The sequence below is a fragment of the Labeo rohita genome, chromosome 6 (genome assembly GCF_022985175.1).
Source record: "Labeo rohita strain BAU-BD-2019 chromosome 6, IGBB_LRoh.1.0, whole genome shotgun sequence".
Taxonomy (NCBI): Eukaryota; Metazoa; Chordata; class Actinopteri; order Cypriniformes; family Cyprinidae; genus Labeo; species Labeo rohita.
The window spans coordinates 9,194,595-9,212,448 of record NC_066874.1 but is presented as its reverse complement, the minus strand read 5'-3'; the positions used below and the strand labels follow the sequence as shown (position 1 = coordinate 9,212,448).

The 17,854-nt window shown below is 32.9% G+C and overlaps 1 protein-coding gene across 1 annotated transcript; it reads right to left on the bottom strand.

The window, feature by feature from the left end:
- Positions 1-633: 633 nt before the first annotated feature.
- On the bottom strand, positions 634-15,755 carry fam117ba (family with sequence similarity 117 member Ba). Its single transcript, XM_051112181.1, has 8 exons — positions 15,340-15,755; positions 14,116-14,268; positions 12,821-12,904; positions 12,174-12,284; positions 9,339-9,482; positions 6,323-6,548; positions 6,111-6,231; positions 634-3,781 (listed from the first exon to the last, which is right to left on the bottom strand). Exons 2-8 carry the CDS (start codon positions 14,134-14,136, stop codon positions 3,493-3,495), a joined length of 996 nt encoding a protein of 331 aa, XP_050968138.1. The 5' UTR covers positions 14,137-14,268; positions 15,340-15,755; the 3' UTR covers positions 634-3,492.
- Between the last annotated feature and the right edge of the window lie 2,099 nt (positions 15,756-17,854).

Below are 17,854 nucleotides of genomic sequence, written 5' to 3'. Positions count from 1 at the left end.
GATAGTCTGATCCATTTTCCTTCACGCTATTGAAATCAGTAATGACACCTTTCAGTTGAACTAATCTTGAATTTAGCAACAGAACTGATAAGTGCATTATACAGTTGAGTTCAAAAGTTTACACCCCCCTTCCAGAATCGTTAATTATTTTACTAAATAAGAGGGATCATACAAAATGCATGATGTTTTTTATTTAGTACTGACCTGAATAAGATATTTCACATAAAATATGTTTACATATAGTCCGTAAGAGAAAATAAAAGTGACCCGGTTCAAAAGTTTACACCCCCTTGATTCTTAATACTGCTGTTACCTGAATGATTCACATCTGTGTTTTTTTTGTTTAGTAATAGTTGTTCATGAGTCCCTTGTTTTTCCTGAAGAGTTAAACTGCCCACAGTTCTTCAGAACAATCGTTCAGGTGCCACACATTCTTTGGTTTTCCAGCATTTTTGTGTATTTGAACCCTTTCCAACAATGACTGTATGATTTTGAGATCCACCTTTTCACACTGAGGACAACTAAGTTCAAAGAGAAGGTTCAAACGCTCACTGATGCTCCAAAAGGAAAAAACATGCATTAAGAGACAGGGGGTGAAAACTTTTGAAAAGAATGGAGATGTGTACATTTTCCTTATTTTGCCTCCTCTTTTTTTTTTTTTTTCCACTTAGTACAGCCCTTCAGAGGCTTCAGAAGATACATGTTACACGTTTCCCAGAAGACAAAATAAGTTAAATTTACCCGGATCTTCAAATTCCAAAAGTTTTCACCCCCCGGCTCTTAGTGCATCGTGTTTCTTTCTGGAGCATCAGTGAGTGTTTGAACCTTCTGTAATAGTTGCACGTAAGTCCCTTAGTTGTACTCAGTGTGGAAAGTGTTCAAATACACAAAAAAGCTGGAAAACCAAAGATTTTGTGAGACCTGAAAGATTTTTGTGAAGAACAGCAGGGAGTTTAATTGTTTAGAACAAATGTTCACTCAAATGAACAACTATCACTAAAAAAACACACAGCTGTGGATCATTCAGGTAACAACACAGTATTAAGAATCAAGTGTGTGTAAACTTTTGAACAGGGTCATTTTTATAAATTCAACTATTATTTTCTCTTGTGGACTATATGTAAACATCTTTTATGTGAAATATCTTATTCAGGTCAGTACTAAAACAATAACATGCATTTTGTATGAACCCTTTTATTTTTGTAAAATAACATTTTAATGATTCTGAAAGGGGGATGTAAACTTTTGACCTCAACTGTAATCATAATACTGTCCAGTACATTTGTTCGATGTCCAGGCTGTTCATGTACCATCAAAACTTCCTCTCACCAGCAAGTCACATTAAGCACATACAGGTTTACGTATATGGGGAAGGGCTCTATACATTTAAGGGGCGAGACTGGATGTAGGGACAGACGATGATAGAAAAGGGACTGTAAGCACATGGGGTCCTACAGACAGGTGGTGGGAGTCAGGCACATTTGTTAGTCCTCCTCAAATCTGCTACAACATTTCTGGTTGTTCTTCCAGCACTATTCAAACTGCATGTAAACTATTAAGCAAGCAAAACTATGACCTAAAACCTCCATTTCCCTAAATCAAATCACTTACATTTACACTACATGTCAAAAGTTTGGAAAAATTACATTTGTTTTGTTTGTTTTTCTTCCCCCGTTAGCAACTGTAATATTACTTAATATTATTACAATTTAACATGCATTTTCTTTTTTAAAATGTAATTTATTCCTGTGATGGCAAAGCTGAGTTTTCAGCAGCTATTACTCCAGTCTTCAGTGTCACAAATATTATTGGTACACTATTAATAACAGGTGTTTTTAAGGTTTCATGTATAGAAAATGCAAAAGAGGCCATTTATTTGAAATTAAAATGTCTTTACTGTCAGTTTTGATCAATTTAATGCACTGGAGAAGCCTTGGCCTGAAACTACAGATGGAAAGACCAGTTCAAGGCTCTTTTCGTGAAAATGTATCTTTCATATTGATAAGAATATAAATGTTCCTGTGAGTTAAATCCCCCACAATTCTTTTTTTTTTATTATGTGAGAAAACCTTTACAAAATAAGCAAGTCTTGACATTTTCCATGCATGGGATACAAATGGGGGTACTATTACTTTTTTCAGTCCAAGGTCAGTGGTACTTTTATTACATTTTCTGTTGTAAACAAATTGCAATATTGGTTGTATTCAAGCTCAACCATTCAGCTCCATTACAGCATTCTGCTATGTAAGGAAAATATCATGCTAAGAAATCATAATTATGACATACCAAGTCAAAAATATAAATAAAAAATTACAAAATTTGAAATTGAGATAAAAACTATAATTATGAGATAAAAAGACAAAATGATGATTATTCAACAATGACAAAAAGTTTAATATTTTTGTCATAATTGAGACTTCTAGTGTCATAATTGACTAATCTCATTCTTAGACAAAGACTTTCATAATTTCATCATTTTCACAATTATTTTATCTCATCATAATTGCTTATTATGCCGTAATATTGACATTTATCTCATATTTATGACTTACTATATTATTATTTTGACTTTAAATGTAATAATTATGATTTATCAAAGCATTTAATTTACAGGATTTATGCATCCTTGCTAAAAAAATAATTTCTTAATTTCTTAATTTCTTAAAAAACTGTTTTCAACACTAAAAATGCTAACTATCTCAGAATTTCGACATTTTTCCAATTATGATTTTGTCTCATAATTGTTTATTATGCCATAATATTGACAGTTATCTCATATTTATGATGTACTATATTATTATTTTAACTTTAAATGCCATTTAATTCATAGGATTTTTGCATCCTTGCTGAATAAAATAATTTCTTAATTTCTTAAAAACTGTTTTTAAGACTGACAATAATAGGAAATGTTTCTTGAGCACCAAATCAGTTCATTAAAATGACTTCTGAAGATCATGTGACACTGAAGACTGGAGTAATGATGCAGAGGCTTTGTCATCACAAGAAGAAATTACATTTAGAAAATATTTTAAATTGTAATATTATTTCACAATATTATTGTTTTTACTGTTTTTTGACCAAATAAATGCAGCTTTAGTGAGATTAAGAGACGTCTATAAAAATCGTAATTATTCCAAACTTTTGTGTAGGTTAAAGGATGCAGCTATACATAAGAAAATTCAAAGGCTTCATGGTAAAATGCAATAAATCATTGAGAAAGTAAAAAGCAGTGCAATACTGAAAAAATGTTTCATCTATATACATACACCATCCTGAAATCCTCCTTTCGATCAACCTTTTACACCTACTACGTTACCCTTAGATAACAATGAAAAAAACCCCTCATGTTCAAGTTTCAGACTGATATCTCTTGGAGCTGTTCAGAATATTTTCTTAAATAAAATCCTAACAAAGCTCTGACTCTATCAGACGATACAGGAGTGTGGGAAAATGGCATCTCTGTTCATCAGCTGAGGTTTCTCTGTTCCTGTTTTAACCTTCTGGCTCCTCAAGATGTCGTGGGAGACACGGTGACTGACGTCCACGGGCCAGGACGGGACCCATGGAGGGGGACAGGCTCCTCACCGCGACACCACCCAGAGGCACCAAGGAGGGGGAGATGCTGCGGTATCCCACCCCGCTACGGAAGTTCAGCTCCTGGGTGGGAAGCAGAGGCTTCAAGATGCTCACCAGGCAGAAAGCAGAGCCGCTTTTGGGAATGAAGTTCACCTTGTTTCTGTCCGGGCAGAGATATGGTGGAATCTCTTGAAGAGGCCTTGGCCTAGAACAAAAGACGGAAAGACCAAGGCTCTTTCGTGAAAATGTATCTTTCATATTGATAAGAATATAAATGTTCCTGTGAGTTAAATCCCCCACCATTGTTTTTTTATGTGGGGACACCTTTACAAAATAACCAAGTCTTGGCATTTTCCACGTATGGGATGCAAATGGGTGTACCATTACTTTTTCAGGCCAAGGTCCCACCTCAGTGGTACTTTTGTTCAATTCTTAAATTTCTGTTGTACACAAATTGCAATATTGTTTATATTCGTCAAGGTCAACCATTCAGCTCCGTTACAGAGTTCCGCCACATAGAAAAAAAATCATCTCAATCTTTGAGAAATCATCATTCAAAAATATGAAATATGAAATTTGAAATTGAGATAAAAACTATATTATTACAAAAAAAGTAATAATTATGAGATTGATAATATTATTACACAATTTTACATTGAGATAAGTCAACTATGACAAAAAGTGTAACATTTTTATGTAATTTTTTTTGTCATAACTATGACTAATCTCATAATTATGATGACTAAGAATTTTTACTTTTTTCACTTTTTTTTTATCTTATAATTATACCTTTTTAGAATTTTTACTTTTATAATTATTAAAAGTAAAAGCAATTAGTCATAATTGATCATCATAATTTTGATTATGATTTTATTTCATAATTATGCCATGCATTATGCCATCTTACTATGCCATGACTTTTGTGTCTCATCATTTAGATTTTTTTTATTTTCAGTGTCATATTTATGATTTACAAAAGCATTTAGTTTTTAGGAGATTTCACATTATCACATTAATTATGAGATAAAAAGACAAAATTACGACAAAAAGTTTAAAAATTTGATGTCATAATTTAGACTTTTTGTGTCAAAACTATGACTAATCTCATAATTAATAATCTTAGTATGTTTTGAATTTCGATGTCATAATTATGATTTTTTAACACAATTATGATTTTATTTCATAATTATGTCTTATTATGCCATCATTTTGACTTTTATCTCATATTTATGATTTGTATGTTATTATTTTGACTTTCAATGTCATAATTATTTTTTCCAAAGCATTCAATTTATGGGAAATTGTACATTATCACATTAATTATGAGATAAAAGACAAAAATATGACAAAATTTTACATTTAGCTAAGTCAATTATTATAAGTTTAATTATGTTTAATTTTTTTGTCCTAATTTAGACTTTTTGTGTCAAAACTGACTTATCTCATAATTATGATGTCTAAGATCACAATTGACTTTTATGTCATCATTTATCTAATAATTTTGACTTTTTACACACATTTTTAACACAGTTATGATTTTATCTTATAATTCTGTCTTATTATGCACTTAATTTCAACTTTTATATTTATGACTTCATAAATTGTGATTTACTAAAGCAGGTAATTTATGGAAAATGTTACATTATCTCATTAATTATGAGATAAAAAGACAAAATGTTACATTTAGATAAGTCAATTATGACAAAAAGTTAAAGATTTTATGTCATAATTTAGACTTTTTGTGTTAAAACTGACTAATCTCATAATTATGATGTCTAAGACTTTTATGTCATAACTGACATAATTTTGAGTTTTTCACAATTATGATTTTATCTCATAATTATGTCTTGTTATGCCATAATTTTGACTTTTATCTTATAGTTATGACTTAGTATGTTGTTATTTCTACTTTCAGTGTCATAATTATGATATACCAAAGCATTTAATTTATCGGAAATCTTACATTATCACATTAATTATGAGATAAAAAGACAATTATGAATTATGTCATATTTTAGACTTCGTGTCAAAACTATGACTTTTTTTTGCCATAATTTATCTCATAACTTCAATTTTTTTTTTCACAATTATGATTTTCTCATAATTATGTATTATTAGGCCATAATTGTGACTTTTACCTCATATTTATGACTTAGTATGTTATAGCAAATTTTATCAATAACTACAAACATTTGATTCCAAACTAGCTAATCCATAGTTACTGTAATTATAGCTTAATTTAGGCTGAATCTACAACCCTGTTACCTAATTTTCTTAAATACAGTTTATTAATTTACTATTATATTATATTTATACTATTATACTGTAATATTTTTCTCATAATATATAATATTTTGACTGAGTTGGACAAATTACATTTTCTGAAAGTATAGCACCTTCAACTGAACCTGTGTTGAAAATGAAAAAGCATTTATTTAATTTTTTGAGCTTCAAAGCCTTTTTATACTTTATTCATGGGTAAAAAAAACAGTACAGCAACAAATAGACAAAATATCTACAAAGCAGTTACTCACTGGTTTTCTTCAAAAGCTTTAACTCTCTCGCAGCCCTCCGGAGGCTCACGTTTAAACATATAGCTGTTGTTGGGCTTTGGAGAGGAAGCATATTTGGGCAGAGGAGACCAAGGTCCCAGTTCTAAGACAGAAAAAGGAATATAGGATTTAAATAGCGTGTTTTTCCGTTATTGTATGATGACGATGATGATGATGATGTGTGTACATCTGACCTCTTTCTTTGCTCTCGTTGAGCGTGTCATCGAGCGGGCTGTTTCCGACCGTGTCGTTGAGGATGCTGAGGTATGAGGGTGAGACGGAGTCGGCCCGGCTGCTGCTGTTGCTACGGTTACTGCCGAGACCGCCGTTGGAGGGCGTTTGTGTGTCAATACTGCGAGTGCTGCTGCTGCGCTGGGGGAGGGGAGGGGGCGCGCGGTGCCCATCAGGAACATCCTGTGGCTAAAACACATACGCACAGTTGCTTAATTAGGATGTGTAGGACAAAAGCTATTCTTGGTAATTGGATTCCACCAAACACCACATTAGTATTGACTGTACACTGATAAGCTTTGTTATAGTCCCTATCCACCTTTTTCCTAATGAGGAGGATAGACGTTTTAAATTACATGAGGCACTTCCGGTTTGGGAAATTCTTTCAAAAGGACTGAAACAATTATTTCAAATCATAGTTTGACTAAATGAGCTCTACAATTTCCTTTAGACATCAGGGAAATAACCTAATGCTTTGTATTGTAGTGTGACAGGGTATAACAAAAATATTCATAGCAAGAGCTCTTTTAAGTCAGCTTCATTCTTTTCCTCATGATTATTTTCTTTTTTTTTTCTTTGTATTGCACTGTAACAATAATGAAAAAAAAAAAAAAAAAAAAAAAAATCTGCTCTCCTGATTAGATTTATAATATATCCCATGAATAATTCACTAGAATGCACCAAAAAATCTCTTGTTTTTCTTCCTGAATCCTTACATTTCTTTCACCAGGATGCTTTTTGTCTCTCCTTTTCAGTTCTAATTCTTATTAAAAGTGTTTTATTTTCTGTCAAAATTACAGAAATCACTCAATGTTCCAGGTAATAAACATTTTTGATTAAGGCAACGTATGCTATGTAATACTAATTTGTTAATGCTTTTACATTTTTTTAGGGCTGTCAATTTTTTTTTAATCTAATTAAGTACATGATGTGTTGATTAATTAATCTGATTAATCACCAAATACATTTAACTGTGAAAATATCCACAAAAGATTATTTAAAGCTATTTTTGTGTTAAATGAGAAAGTATCAAGTAGACATTACAAACTGTAGCTTTAGAAAGAAATATTTTGATTCAACATAAAATTTATTACACATAAACATTTAGGCTGCAATGGCCTAACGTGAACTATGGAACATAAAAACATCTCAGTATTTTTTGTTCATATAATGAAAGTCATGGTAAACAAAACAGCTTTGTTACCAACAGTCTTCAAAATATTTTCTTTTGTGGAACATAACAACATGACAAAATAAGATTTTTGGGGGGTGAACTATCCCTTAAATGTTTTTATTGTTATTATTATTATTATTATTTAATGAAATTATACTTTTTTATGATAATGAAAAATAAGAAACTAAATCTGCCAGCAGGTTTATGAGTCATTCACTCATTCGATTCTTTCAAACGGCTGATTCAATTAGGAATGAAGTAAATGGCTCTTTTTATGAACTAGCCTTTAAATCATTGATTCACATGATTTGTTCAAAATGCATATTCATTTAGAAACTAAACACTGTTGTTTTGGTCGGAGAGGCGCAACAGTTCTGCTAAGGCTTCAAAGGTAATATGTTCTCTGCGAAATTGAGCGAAAACACATAATATAGTGCATAAAATATAACATAATATGAACTTCTTACCTACTGAACTGTTGTATTAAATCACATTTAAGCTAGTGATAGATCGGGACAAAATCAGCACTCGTATCATATTGCTCTTGCTGCCTGTGTGATATCGTGTGATATGTGATATATATAAATATGAGACAAAACACATACAGGAGCATTTTTTGGCCAACACGTTAACTGTGTTAAAATATTTTAATCGCATTGTTTTTCATAACTAATTAATTAAGTTATCGCGTTAAACTGACAGCCCAACACTTACAACAAGTACATTTGAAGAAAAGACCTTTTTTGAGCTTTAAATGATCCTGAAAATGCAAGAAATTAAAGGACAGTAAAGATTCCTTTCCAACAACACAAACATAAAATAACATTTGAAAAGTAAAAAAAATGTAATTACTTTATACGGTATATTCACAGTTTGTGAAAATTAAAATATGAAATAGAAATACAAAACTATTAAAACTATTTGTTAAATCCAGTTTAATTTTTATATGTTCTCCTGTGTATTTTGTTTTATTTTTATGTGTTTTTTGTCATAATTTAATAAGTCTTATAAGTCATAATTTTGTTATAATACTGTTTTAATGTTGGCTATTTGCAATTGTTACTATTTACTATTTTCCATAGTATGAATTTTGGTGAATTGTACCAGTATCAGTATGACTCACAAGCATCATAATTATTAATTCTAATAATAATAGTATATGGACCCCATACACAATAAAACACCAAAAAACATACAAAATAGTTATTCACATTGATATATTTTGACCACTTAAAGGGATAGTTTATCCAAAAATGAAAATTATGTCATTATTTACTCACCCTCACATCATTCAAAGCCCGTGAGACCTTCGTTCACTTTTAGAACACAAATTAAGATATTAACAACAATTCTTCTTGCCCGAGTTACCGTCTTCCGCCATTATCAAGAATACCACGATGCATGTGTTGCGCTGCGCCTTGTTTACGAGCGCACACGGATGGGTCATGGTACTCTCAGTAAATTTTTATTTTTTTGTGCACAAAAGGTATTCTTGTAGTTTCATAAAATTACTGTTGAACCACTGATGTCACATGGACTATTTTTTCAATGTTCTTGGTACCTTTCTGGGCCTTGAACGTGTCAGTTGTGTTGCTGTCGAGGATCAGAAAGCTCTTGGATTTCATCAAAAATATATTAATTTGTGTTCCAAAGATGAAAGAAGATCTTACAGGTTTGGAAAGACATGAGACTGAGTAATTAATGACAGAATTTTCATTTTTGGGTGAACTATCCCTTTAATTAGGAAATGGCTCTAGTTTCTTACTCTATAGTTTTTGAAAAAATAGTTGTTGAGATACACTTACTACTATGACCTCATCTCGCTCCACAGTGTCCCGTATGATGATGCGTTCAATCTCTTGGTTGAGCCCCTCTATGCTGTTCCGAAATCTGGGAGGTGTGGACTTAGAGATGGGGATGGGGATCAGGATGGTTTTAGGCATCTGAGACTGAAAAACAGGAAAAGGTCTTTAGAGATGTGTGTACGGGTCTGTGTGTCGAGTACACAAACATTCCCCCTGTAGGAAACCAGCCTTCTGTGTAATCCTGTTAGAACGACTCCCACACGCACTGAGCCCACACATACACAATCTCTACAGTCTCTCCACTGCCAAAAATCAAACATTCTGCCAGGCTAAGCTCCATCATTATACACAAACCACCGACTACAGAAAGCATTACCACTGAGAGCCCATTACTGCTGAGCTTGAGGGTGCTTATTTTGAGTATGGCGTGATGTAAGAGCTCTTTTTCAATCTTTTCTTCATGCTCTCATGATCTTCTCCATGTATGGTTTTGGAGAGCCAAAATTTTCCCATTTTTCCTTTCTCTATGTGTCGCATTTCTTAGAGTTCTCTTGTTTTTTGAGTTGTATTGACAAAATCTCTTCTGTTCTCAAAATACAATGATTTTTAAAGGAATATTCCAGGTTTAGTACAGGTTAGGGTCAGTCTACGGAAATTGCAGACATTTTTTCTTAAAAAAAAAGCAAAGCAAAAATCTGGATTACAGTGAAGCGCATGTTGAAAGTGAACAAAGCCACTCTGTAAATGCTGAAATACTTGCTGTTTTAGTTGTGTAGCCATAAGACAAACAATTTGCACTGAAAAAAATAATTTGTAAGATTTACTTGATAAAATCTTGATAAAAACACATTTTGAGTACATTTTACTGCTACCGCCCTGTTCAGTTTACCTGTTATTGTCGAATAAAACCTACTTACCTAAGTTTAGTAAATTTAACAAAGAAACTAAGTAACTTTAGCTTGGCCAGTAGAAGTTTGAATAATTTTTACTTAGTCAAAGCTTACTGGCAATACTTTGATTTTACTCAATACAGCCCTAAATTAAACCATGCTTTTTGAGTGTATGTGTTACTCAGAAACATAAGTAAATAATACAGTACATATCATATGACACCATATATACATAATTAGTAAGGCGCCACTTGCATAAACACAGACTTCAATAGCGGGTACACAATACACAATGACGTTTTTGGATTGCTTTGAGTATGAATGTGTCATTTTGATTAGAAAATGAACTCCAGATGTAACCAAATCTTAAGCTACTACAACAAAAGCAATGATAAAAAGTGTAAATACAGCTGGAAAACAGTACCAGTGCATGATGGGAACACCAGTATCAGAAAAGTTGAATAGGTTTTACTTAATTTTATAGCGTTGATAAGTCACATGGGCATATTTGTAGAAATAGCCAAGAATACATTGTATGGGTCAAAATGATTGTTTTTTCTTTTATGCCAAAAATCATTAGGATATTAAGTAAAGATCATGTTCCATGAAGATATCTTGTAAATTTCTTACTATAAATATATCAAAGCTTAATTTTTGTGTAGTAATATGCATTGCTAAGAACTTCATTTGGACTTGTGGCGATTTTCGCAATAATTTTATTTTTTTGCACCCTCAGATTCCAGATATTCAAATAGTTGTATCTCAGCCAAATATTGTCCTATCCTAATGAACAATACACCAATAAATCTTATTTATTAAAAAAATGACACTTATGACTGGTTTTGTGGTCCAGGGTCACATTTGTGCTTTAATTTCTACAAGCTTACTAGTACTAATGCAGAATTTACTTCATTTTTTATAGCCTGAAGTGACTTTTTTATTGTTTTTCAGTATTATTGTACTGTTTTTCTATGTAAACACATGGAAAAATTGCTCACTAATCTTTTCTATGTTAATTTTGACTTTGAATTTTACAACATTGTCTAATGAAAACATAATGCCTAAAAACTTTCAACCGTAGAAGGACTGTAAAAAAAGCATTTTACAGCTGCATTTACACAGAACAACAGAAGAATTAATGCGGTCCATTGTCCACTTTGAATAGCTAGTATAGTGAAGCACAAAACACCACTCAGTCAGAAGCCAGTGTTTAAACCAAGCAGTGATCTGTTGGTCAGTGCAGCAAATGTGCATGAAAAGGTTGAACCTTATGCAAAATCTGTGTATGCAAAATATTTTGACTCTATGTGAAATTCTCAAACATGTGGATTCCTATTAAAATGACTGGATTTTTCTTACGAAATTTCATAGAGCAGCTGCACCTTTAATGTAAGCTTAACATTTTAAATCCTCTAAAAATTGCTTCCATTTACTTCCATTGTAAGCACCTCACTGTAACGTCGACTTATTTTTGTAGTAATCATTACGCCACAAATGCTGATGATTGAGCTTAACTTTAACAAAAAACACAATGCCATCTACTCAGGGAGCTCATTTGCATGGTAGGTTGCTGTATACTGCTGAGGTGTCAAGTATAATTAATTGCATAATTGTTATAAAAATGCACACGCATGGAAATACAATGTGTTGACTTATTCATCCAAAGGCTGCGCTGGTGACGGCACACTTTGTAAGCTACTCTAAATCCAGCTACTGTCCTTTGAGACAATCCTGTCCCCAAGTCTCAGAGGGGCCAGAGAAACCTCAAAATTGGGACAGATGCTGAAAAATGGGGCGTTATTAAATTCTCCAGACGTTTGGCCTACTTCAATTCTGCAGCGTGTACTAGCTGAGGTTATGAAGGTATTCTTAATGATGTGCAAGATACACCCAGTTATTCGAACACAAGCACAAATTGTGGCTGCTGGGATGCGATGATGCCCACCTGTGACTGGATGATGGCATGGTTGCCATTAAAGGGGGATTTGCGGTCTTTGTCCCGACGATGACGGCTACTGCGCTTGCTCCGCTGGAGCTGTTGTCGCAATTTTGCGATCTAGATGAAGTCAGAAAAGGGATTATGAATGACATAGTACATAAAAAACAAACAAAGGAGGAGGACGGATCAGCACGTTATAATAGCTCTATGGGCTCATATCATACACCTGGCGCAATTGTTTTTGCTAGTTTCAGCCCAACACAGTTATTATTTTCACATCTAGCACCACGTTGTTTAAATAGCAAATGCACATCTGTACGCCCACGGGTGTGCTGGTCTGAAAACGAGATGTGTTCAGGGACATTGTTGGTGTGTTGCTATTTTTCGGCAACTGAAACCTGGTCTAAAGTCAATGGCGCAGTATTTTTTTTATTTATTTAAAGGGTGCATTAGTAGTATGCAGCTATAATGAAAAAAGTGCAATGTAAAAGACTATTATTTTTGTATGATTTTACCCTTTGCCCTGCACGAGCAGATGAGTTTCCTCTCTGGCAAAGCGTTCAGTCTTTGATCCATGTAAACAGCCAATCCGCAAACAGCAATCCGCATGCCCATGGTGCTTAGATCATTTAAAAAGGGCCTAGAAGTCTTACCTCTTTCAGCTGGTCAGTGCTGCCGCAGGAAGCTGATCGCTTATGAGAGCCTCTCCTCCGCTCATCTACCCAGGCCCTAGGGGTCTGACAAGAAGAAAGAGAGAGAATGAGCCAAGAACAGACAGACCAAACAATTCAAGCATTGACTGATTCATTCATAAAGCAGCTTAAGGCAGGAAAAGATCATTCAGTCTTTTTTTCACAGAAAGCTATCATATGGCTGCAAGAACATTTGACTCACAGGCTTCTTCTTATTTATTTATTTTCATTTTTGTCAGCAAACAACCACAGTAACTATAACCTATTTTTTTTGTTGCATTTTTGCATAGTAAGAAAAAATATTAAACAACCCTTTTTTCATCCTATAATACATTAACAAGCATAAAACTATACCAAGGTGCTTGTGTGTAAAAAACATTATGCACGTGTGTGTAAATTTGTAAACGTTTGTGCAAAATTTTTATTACATATTTTGTATACAATTACATATTTATAAAGTATGTATATATATATACACACACTGTATATAACATCAGTTTCCTGCCTATAATAATATACTAAATTATTTTGCTAAATTATATTTATATGATATATGTTAATTACACTATATAAACTACCTACTAAATTACATATTGATGATTGTAACTAATAAAATAATTTTAAAGCTGGAAATTTGTTCTCTTTGTACTACTCTTTGTACTGTACTGTGTACTACTGTAACAGCAGTGTGTGTTTTTATCAGCCAAAATGATCCCTGTGTTTTGCATACGTGACCCTGGACCACAAAACCAGTCTTAAGTAGCACGGGTATATTTGTAGTAGTAGCCAACAATACATTGTATGGGTCAAAATTATCGATTTTTTGTTTATGCCGAAAATCATTAGGATATTAAGTAAGGACCATGTTCATGAAGATATTTTGTAAATTTTCTACTGTAAATTTATAAAAATGTAATTTTTAATTAGTAAAATGCATTGCTAAGAACTTCATTTGGACTACTTTACAAGCCGTTTTCTCAATATTTTTTATTTTTTTGCACCCTCAGATTTCAGATTTTCAAACAGTTGTATCTCGACCAAATATTGTCCTATCCTAACAAACCATACATCAATGGAAAGTTCATATTTGTTCAGCTTTCAGTTCATGTACATCTCAATTTAAAAAAATTGACCCTTATGACTGGTTTTGTGGTCCAGAGTCACATATGTTATACTCAAGAGTTTTCATGTATATACATATATGGCATATCTTTATGGTATACACGCAAAGCATTTAAACAGGATAAATGTCTCACCTGGGTGGCCTTGTCCCTCATTTAGAGGGTGTGGTGGGCGGAGCTCCCGTGCCGCTGCCAGGTCCTTGATAGGCCAGAACTTACAGGTGAGTTGAAGGGAGGAGGATCCCTCAGTGTTTCAGCTGGAGGAAGGGCTTTCGAAATGAGAAATGACTGATGTAAAAAGAGAGAAAAAACAGGATATTTTACATATAGATCCATTTGATATATATTATCAATCAAAATGTAAAGGCTGAATTATTAATCTTTTAATCTTTTATATAAATTCTTCAACGGCAAAAACTGCTAACCAGCTGACCCAGCATTTACCCTCCTCTCCTGCAGGAAAACAATCATTATCTCTTGGCTTCCATCCATAATCTCTTAATCCATCATGTGGCTCCATTTTATTTTAACCTCTGTCCCCAATTTATATTCTACATTCAACGCAATTTTTTAAATTCTTTACTACACACCACATATTTTTCTCTCTTTCTTTGTCTGTTCCTTCTATGTATAAACAAATAAAAAAAAATCACAGGATTACTGAGATCACTTTGTGAAATTCACTCCGTCTGTGTCCGTTCTGTAAAATGGATTTATATGCATTAAGGAAAATATTAAAATACAGCCTACAGTCAACTGAAGGCTGAGTGACTATAATGGCTGTTGTTTAAAATGTAATGTTGTTTACCCACATAGTGCCCCCTAAAGCCTGTTTTCAGCCATGGTGTTTTGCCATGGAAACCAATCTAGATAAGGTGTAATGCTAATGCAAATCAGAACACGCTGCAAAACCAAACTGATTATGTGTGCTACTAAAATAAAATCTTTATTTGACATTAAAATAAAATATCCAAAACATTATATACAGAAATAGCCTAACGTAAAATCTCCTGAATCAATGAAACAAAAGGTAATTTTATGCATACATGTGAAAACTGTAATTATGCGTTTGGCAATGCTTTTGCAGTTGGATTAAATGATTGCAACAGACGCAGGGTCGCATCAGCGTGAAATCTGCAGCACCGCACCCCGCGCTCAGGAATAACGAAAACAAGACGATGAACCGCATGCATCTCGGTCGGTGCCAATGCAATATAGATTACACGTGTCACATGATTATTTTTAATGTACAACAGCTTCAGGGATTTAATTATTCTGCATGGAGAAATAATATCCACAGTAGAACAATAGTATCCAATGCACTGCTAAATAAGCGCATGGTGTTGCACGGGTACGCACCTTTGACTGATGAGAGAATAACCGCACACGGCGCGTTCATGGTCCTTTGCGATAAAACGAAAAACACAACGGTGTTGATATGGATCCCGTTTGGAAGGTCGTTGGAAAACAGGTTGGTTGTTGGTGGAGGGCGGCCGCCGGTGTTGCTGGGTCAGAGAAACAGAATGAGGATGCGCAGTGCCGTTGCTATGGGCGTTGCTGCGCTGCTGGTGGTCGATGGGCTGTCGCTGTGTAAAGGTGATGCTGGAGCTGTGCTGTAATATCGAAGCGAGTGAATTTATGTGTAGGTCCTCATCAGCTGAAGAATAAAAGATTCAAAATTCTGTGGTTTATGCGCTTGCAGACATGTGTTTTGGGGAGGGGCGGTAAGGGTCCCCCTCAGAGGACAGCTGGCGTTGAGGTGCGCGCTCCCTCAGTCTCCGTGGTTCCATGCTCGTGCTCGCGCACACCAGACTACGTTACTGTTGCTGAGGCGCGTGGTGCTGTTTTTCCTCCATGCTGCTGATGTGCTCGTCCATGACCAGACATTGGCGCTATCACGCTATAGAAATATCCAAAATCACAGGTATAATACACAATGTATAGACTATGCAATAATGTATAGATAAATGTAGCTATTATTATGTATAAATAATGGGTACATTGTTACAAATATACACCTTTGCTCGCACGTTAGACCAGAGAATAGCAGCATACTGTTATTCTTTTGAAAATGTGAAACTGTGCACACGTGTAAAATAAATAGGTATGTATGCATGTATAGAAATATGTAAATATTTTGGCTGTACAACTGAGAACAGTAATATAATATTTTATATTTTTTTATTTTCATTTTAATATTAAAATATAATCAAATATTATAATATATTAAAAAAGAAAATATTATTTGAAATATTAATATATAAATATAAAATACTGTGCAATTAATATATAATTGAGTATATATATATAGATGCTAACTGCATTGTATAATATATATTTATATATTAATATTTCAAATAATATTATGTTTTTATTACATAATATTTATTTTATTATATGTTACAATGATATTAAAATATAAAGTATTATATTACTGTTCTTAGCTGTACAGCAAAAATATTTACATATTTATATACTTGCATATATACGTATTTATTTTGCTCAAATGTGTATAATTTCCAAATTTCAAAAGAATAACAGTATGTTGCTATTTTCTGGTCTAACGTGCAAGCAAAGGTGTACATTCGTAAATGGGTTATTATTATTGACTAAAAATAAAACAAATCACACAAACACATAATTACTGAAGATAAAACTAAAATGAAAACAGAAAATATTAAAATAAAGGTTGATTTAAAATATTAATAAAAACTAGAGCTATAATTTAAAAAACAAAATCTAGTTTTAAAATTAGCTGGACTACCAATTCACACACATAATGTAATATATTGTAGATTTACAAATATTTTTCTATAAATTGTAATTGAAATATAATGCAGTAAACACACACACACACACACACACACACACACACACGTTTGTTTTTGTGAATTGTGGGGACTTTCCATAGACTTCTATAGATTTTATACTGACCAAATGATATTGTTTATCCCCTAACCCAACCCTAACCCTAAACCTAGCCCTCACAGTAAACATGTTTGCATCGTTACACTTTCAGATAAACAACATTTACTATTTTTAATAATTTTTTAAAATTTTTTAACAAGGTTTTACTATCCTTGTGGGGACATTTGGTCCCCACAATGTAGCAAAAACAAAATTTTTTTGTTTTAATTACATTAACACACACACACAAAATTATATTTCAATTAAAGTGTATATAATAAATATATATGTAAGTCTAAACTGTATTATATTATGTGTGTAATTTTGTTGCCCAGGTAATTTTAAAACTATACTTTTTTATTTTTTATTACAGGTCTGGCTTTTATTACTATTTTATATTTTATTCTCATATTTTCTGTTTTCATTTAGTTTTATTTTCAGTAATTATGTGTTTTTGTAATTTGTTTTATTTTTAGTTAACAACAATAACCCAGTTACGAATGTACACCTTTGCTTGCACGTTCGACCAAAATAGCAGCATACTATTTTTTCTTTTGAAAACTGGAAATTATACACATGTGAGCAAAATAAATAGGTATATATGCAAGTATATAAATATGTAATATATAATATTTTTGCTGTACAACTGAGAACAGTAATATAATATTTCATATATGAATATCATTGTAATTTTAAAATATAATAAAATAAATATTCTATATTAAACACACACACACATGTTTGTTTTTGTGAATTGTGGGGATTTTCCATAGACTTCAATAGATTTTATACTGACAAAACGATATTGTCTATCCCCTAACCCAACCCTAACCCTAAACCTACCCCTTACAGAAAACATGTTTGCATTGTTACATTTTCAGATAAACATCATTTACCATTTTTAATCATTTTTTTAACATTGTGGGGACCGCAGGCCGGTTTTACTTTTCAGGTTTTACTATCCTTT

Coding starts and splice junctions, on each gene's coding strand:
- fam117ba (XM_051112181.1), bottom strand. CDS start 14,136: ATGAGGGACAAGGCCACCCAG. Junction 12,285..12,820: donor GCACTGACCAGCTGAAAGAG/GTAAGACTTCTA, acceptor GACTTCATCTAG/ATCGCAAAATTGCGACAACA. Junction 9,483..12,173: donor ATGCCATCATCCAGTCACAG/GTGGGCATCATC, acceptor CCTGTTTTTCAG/TCTCAGATGCCTAAAACCAT.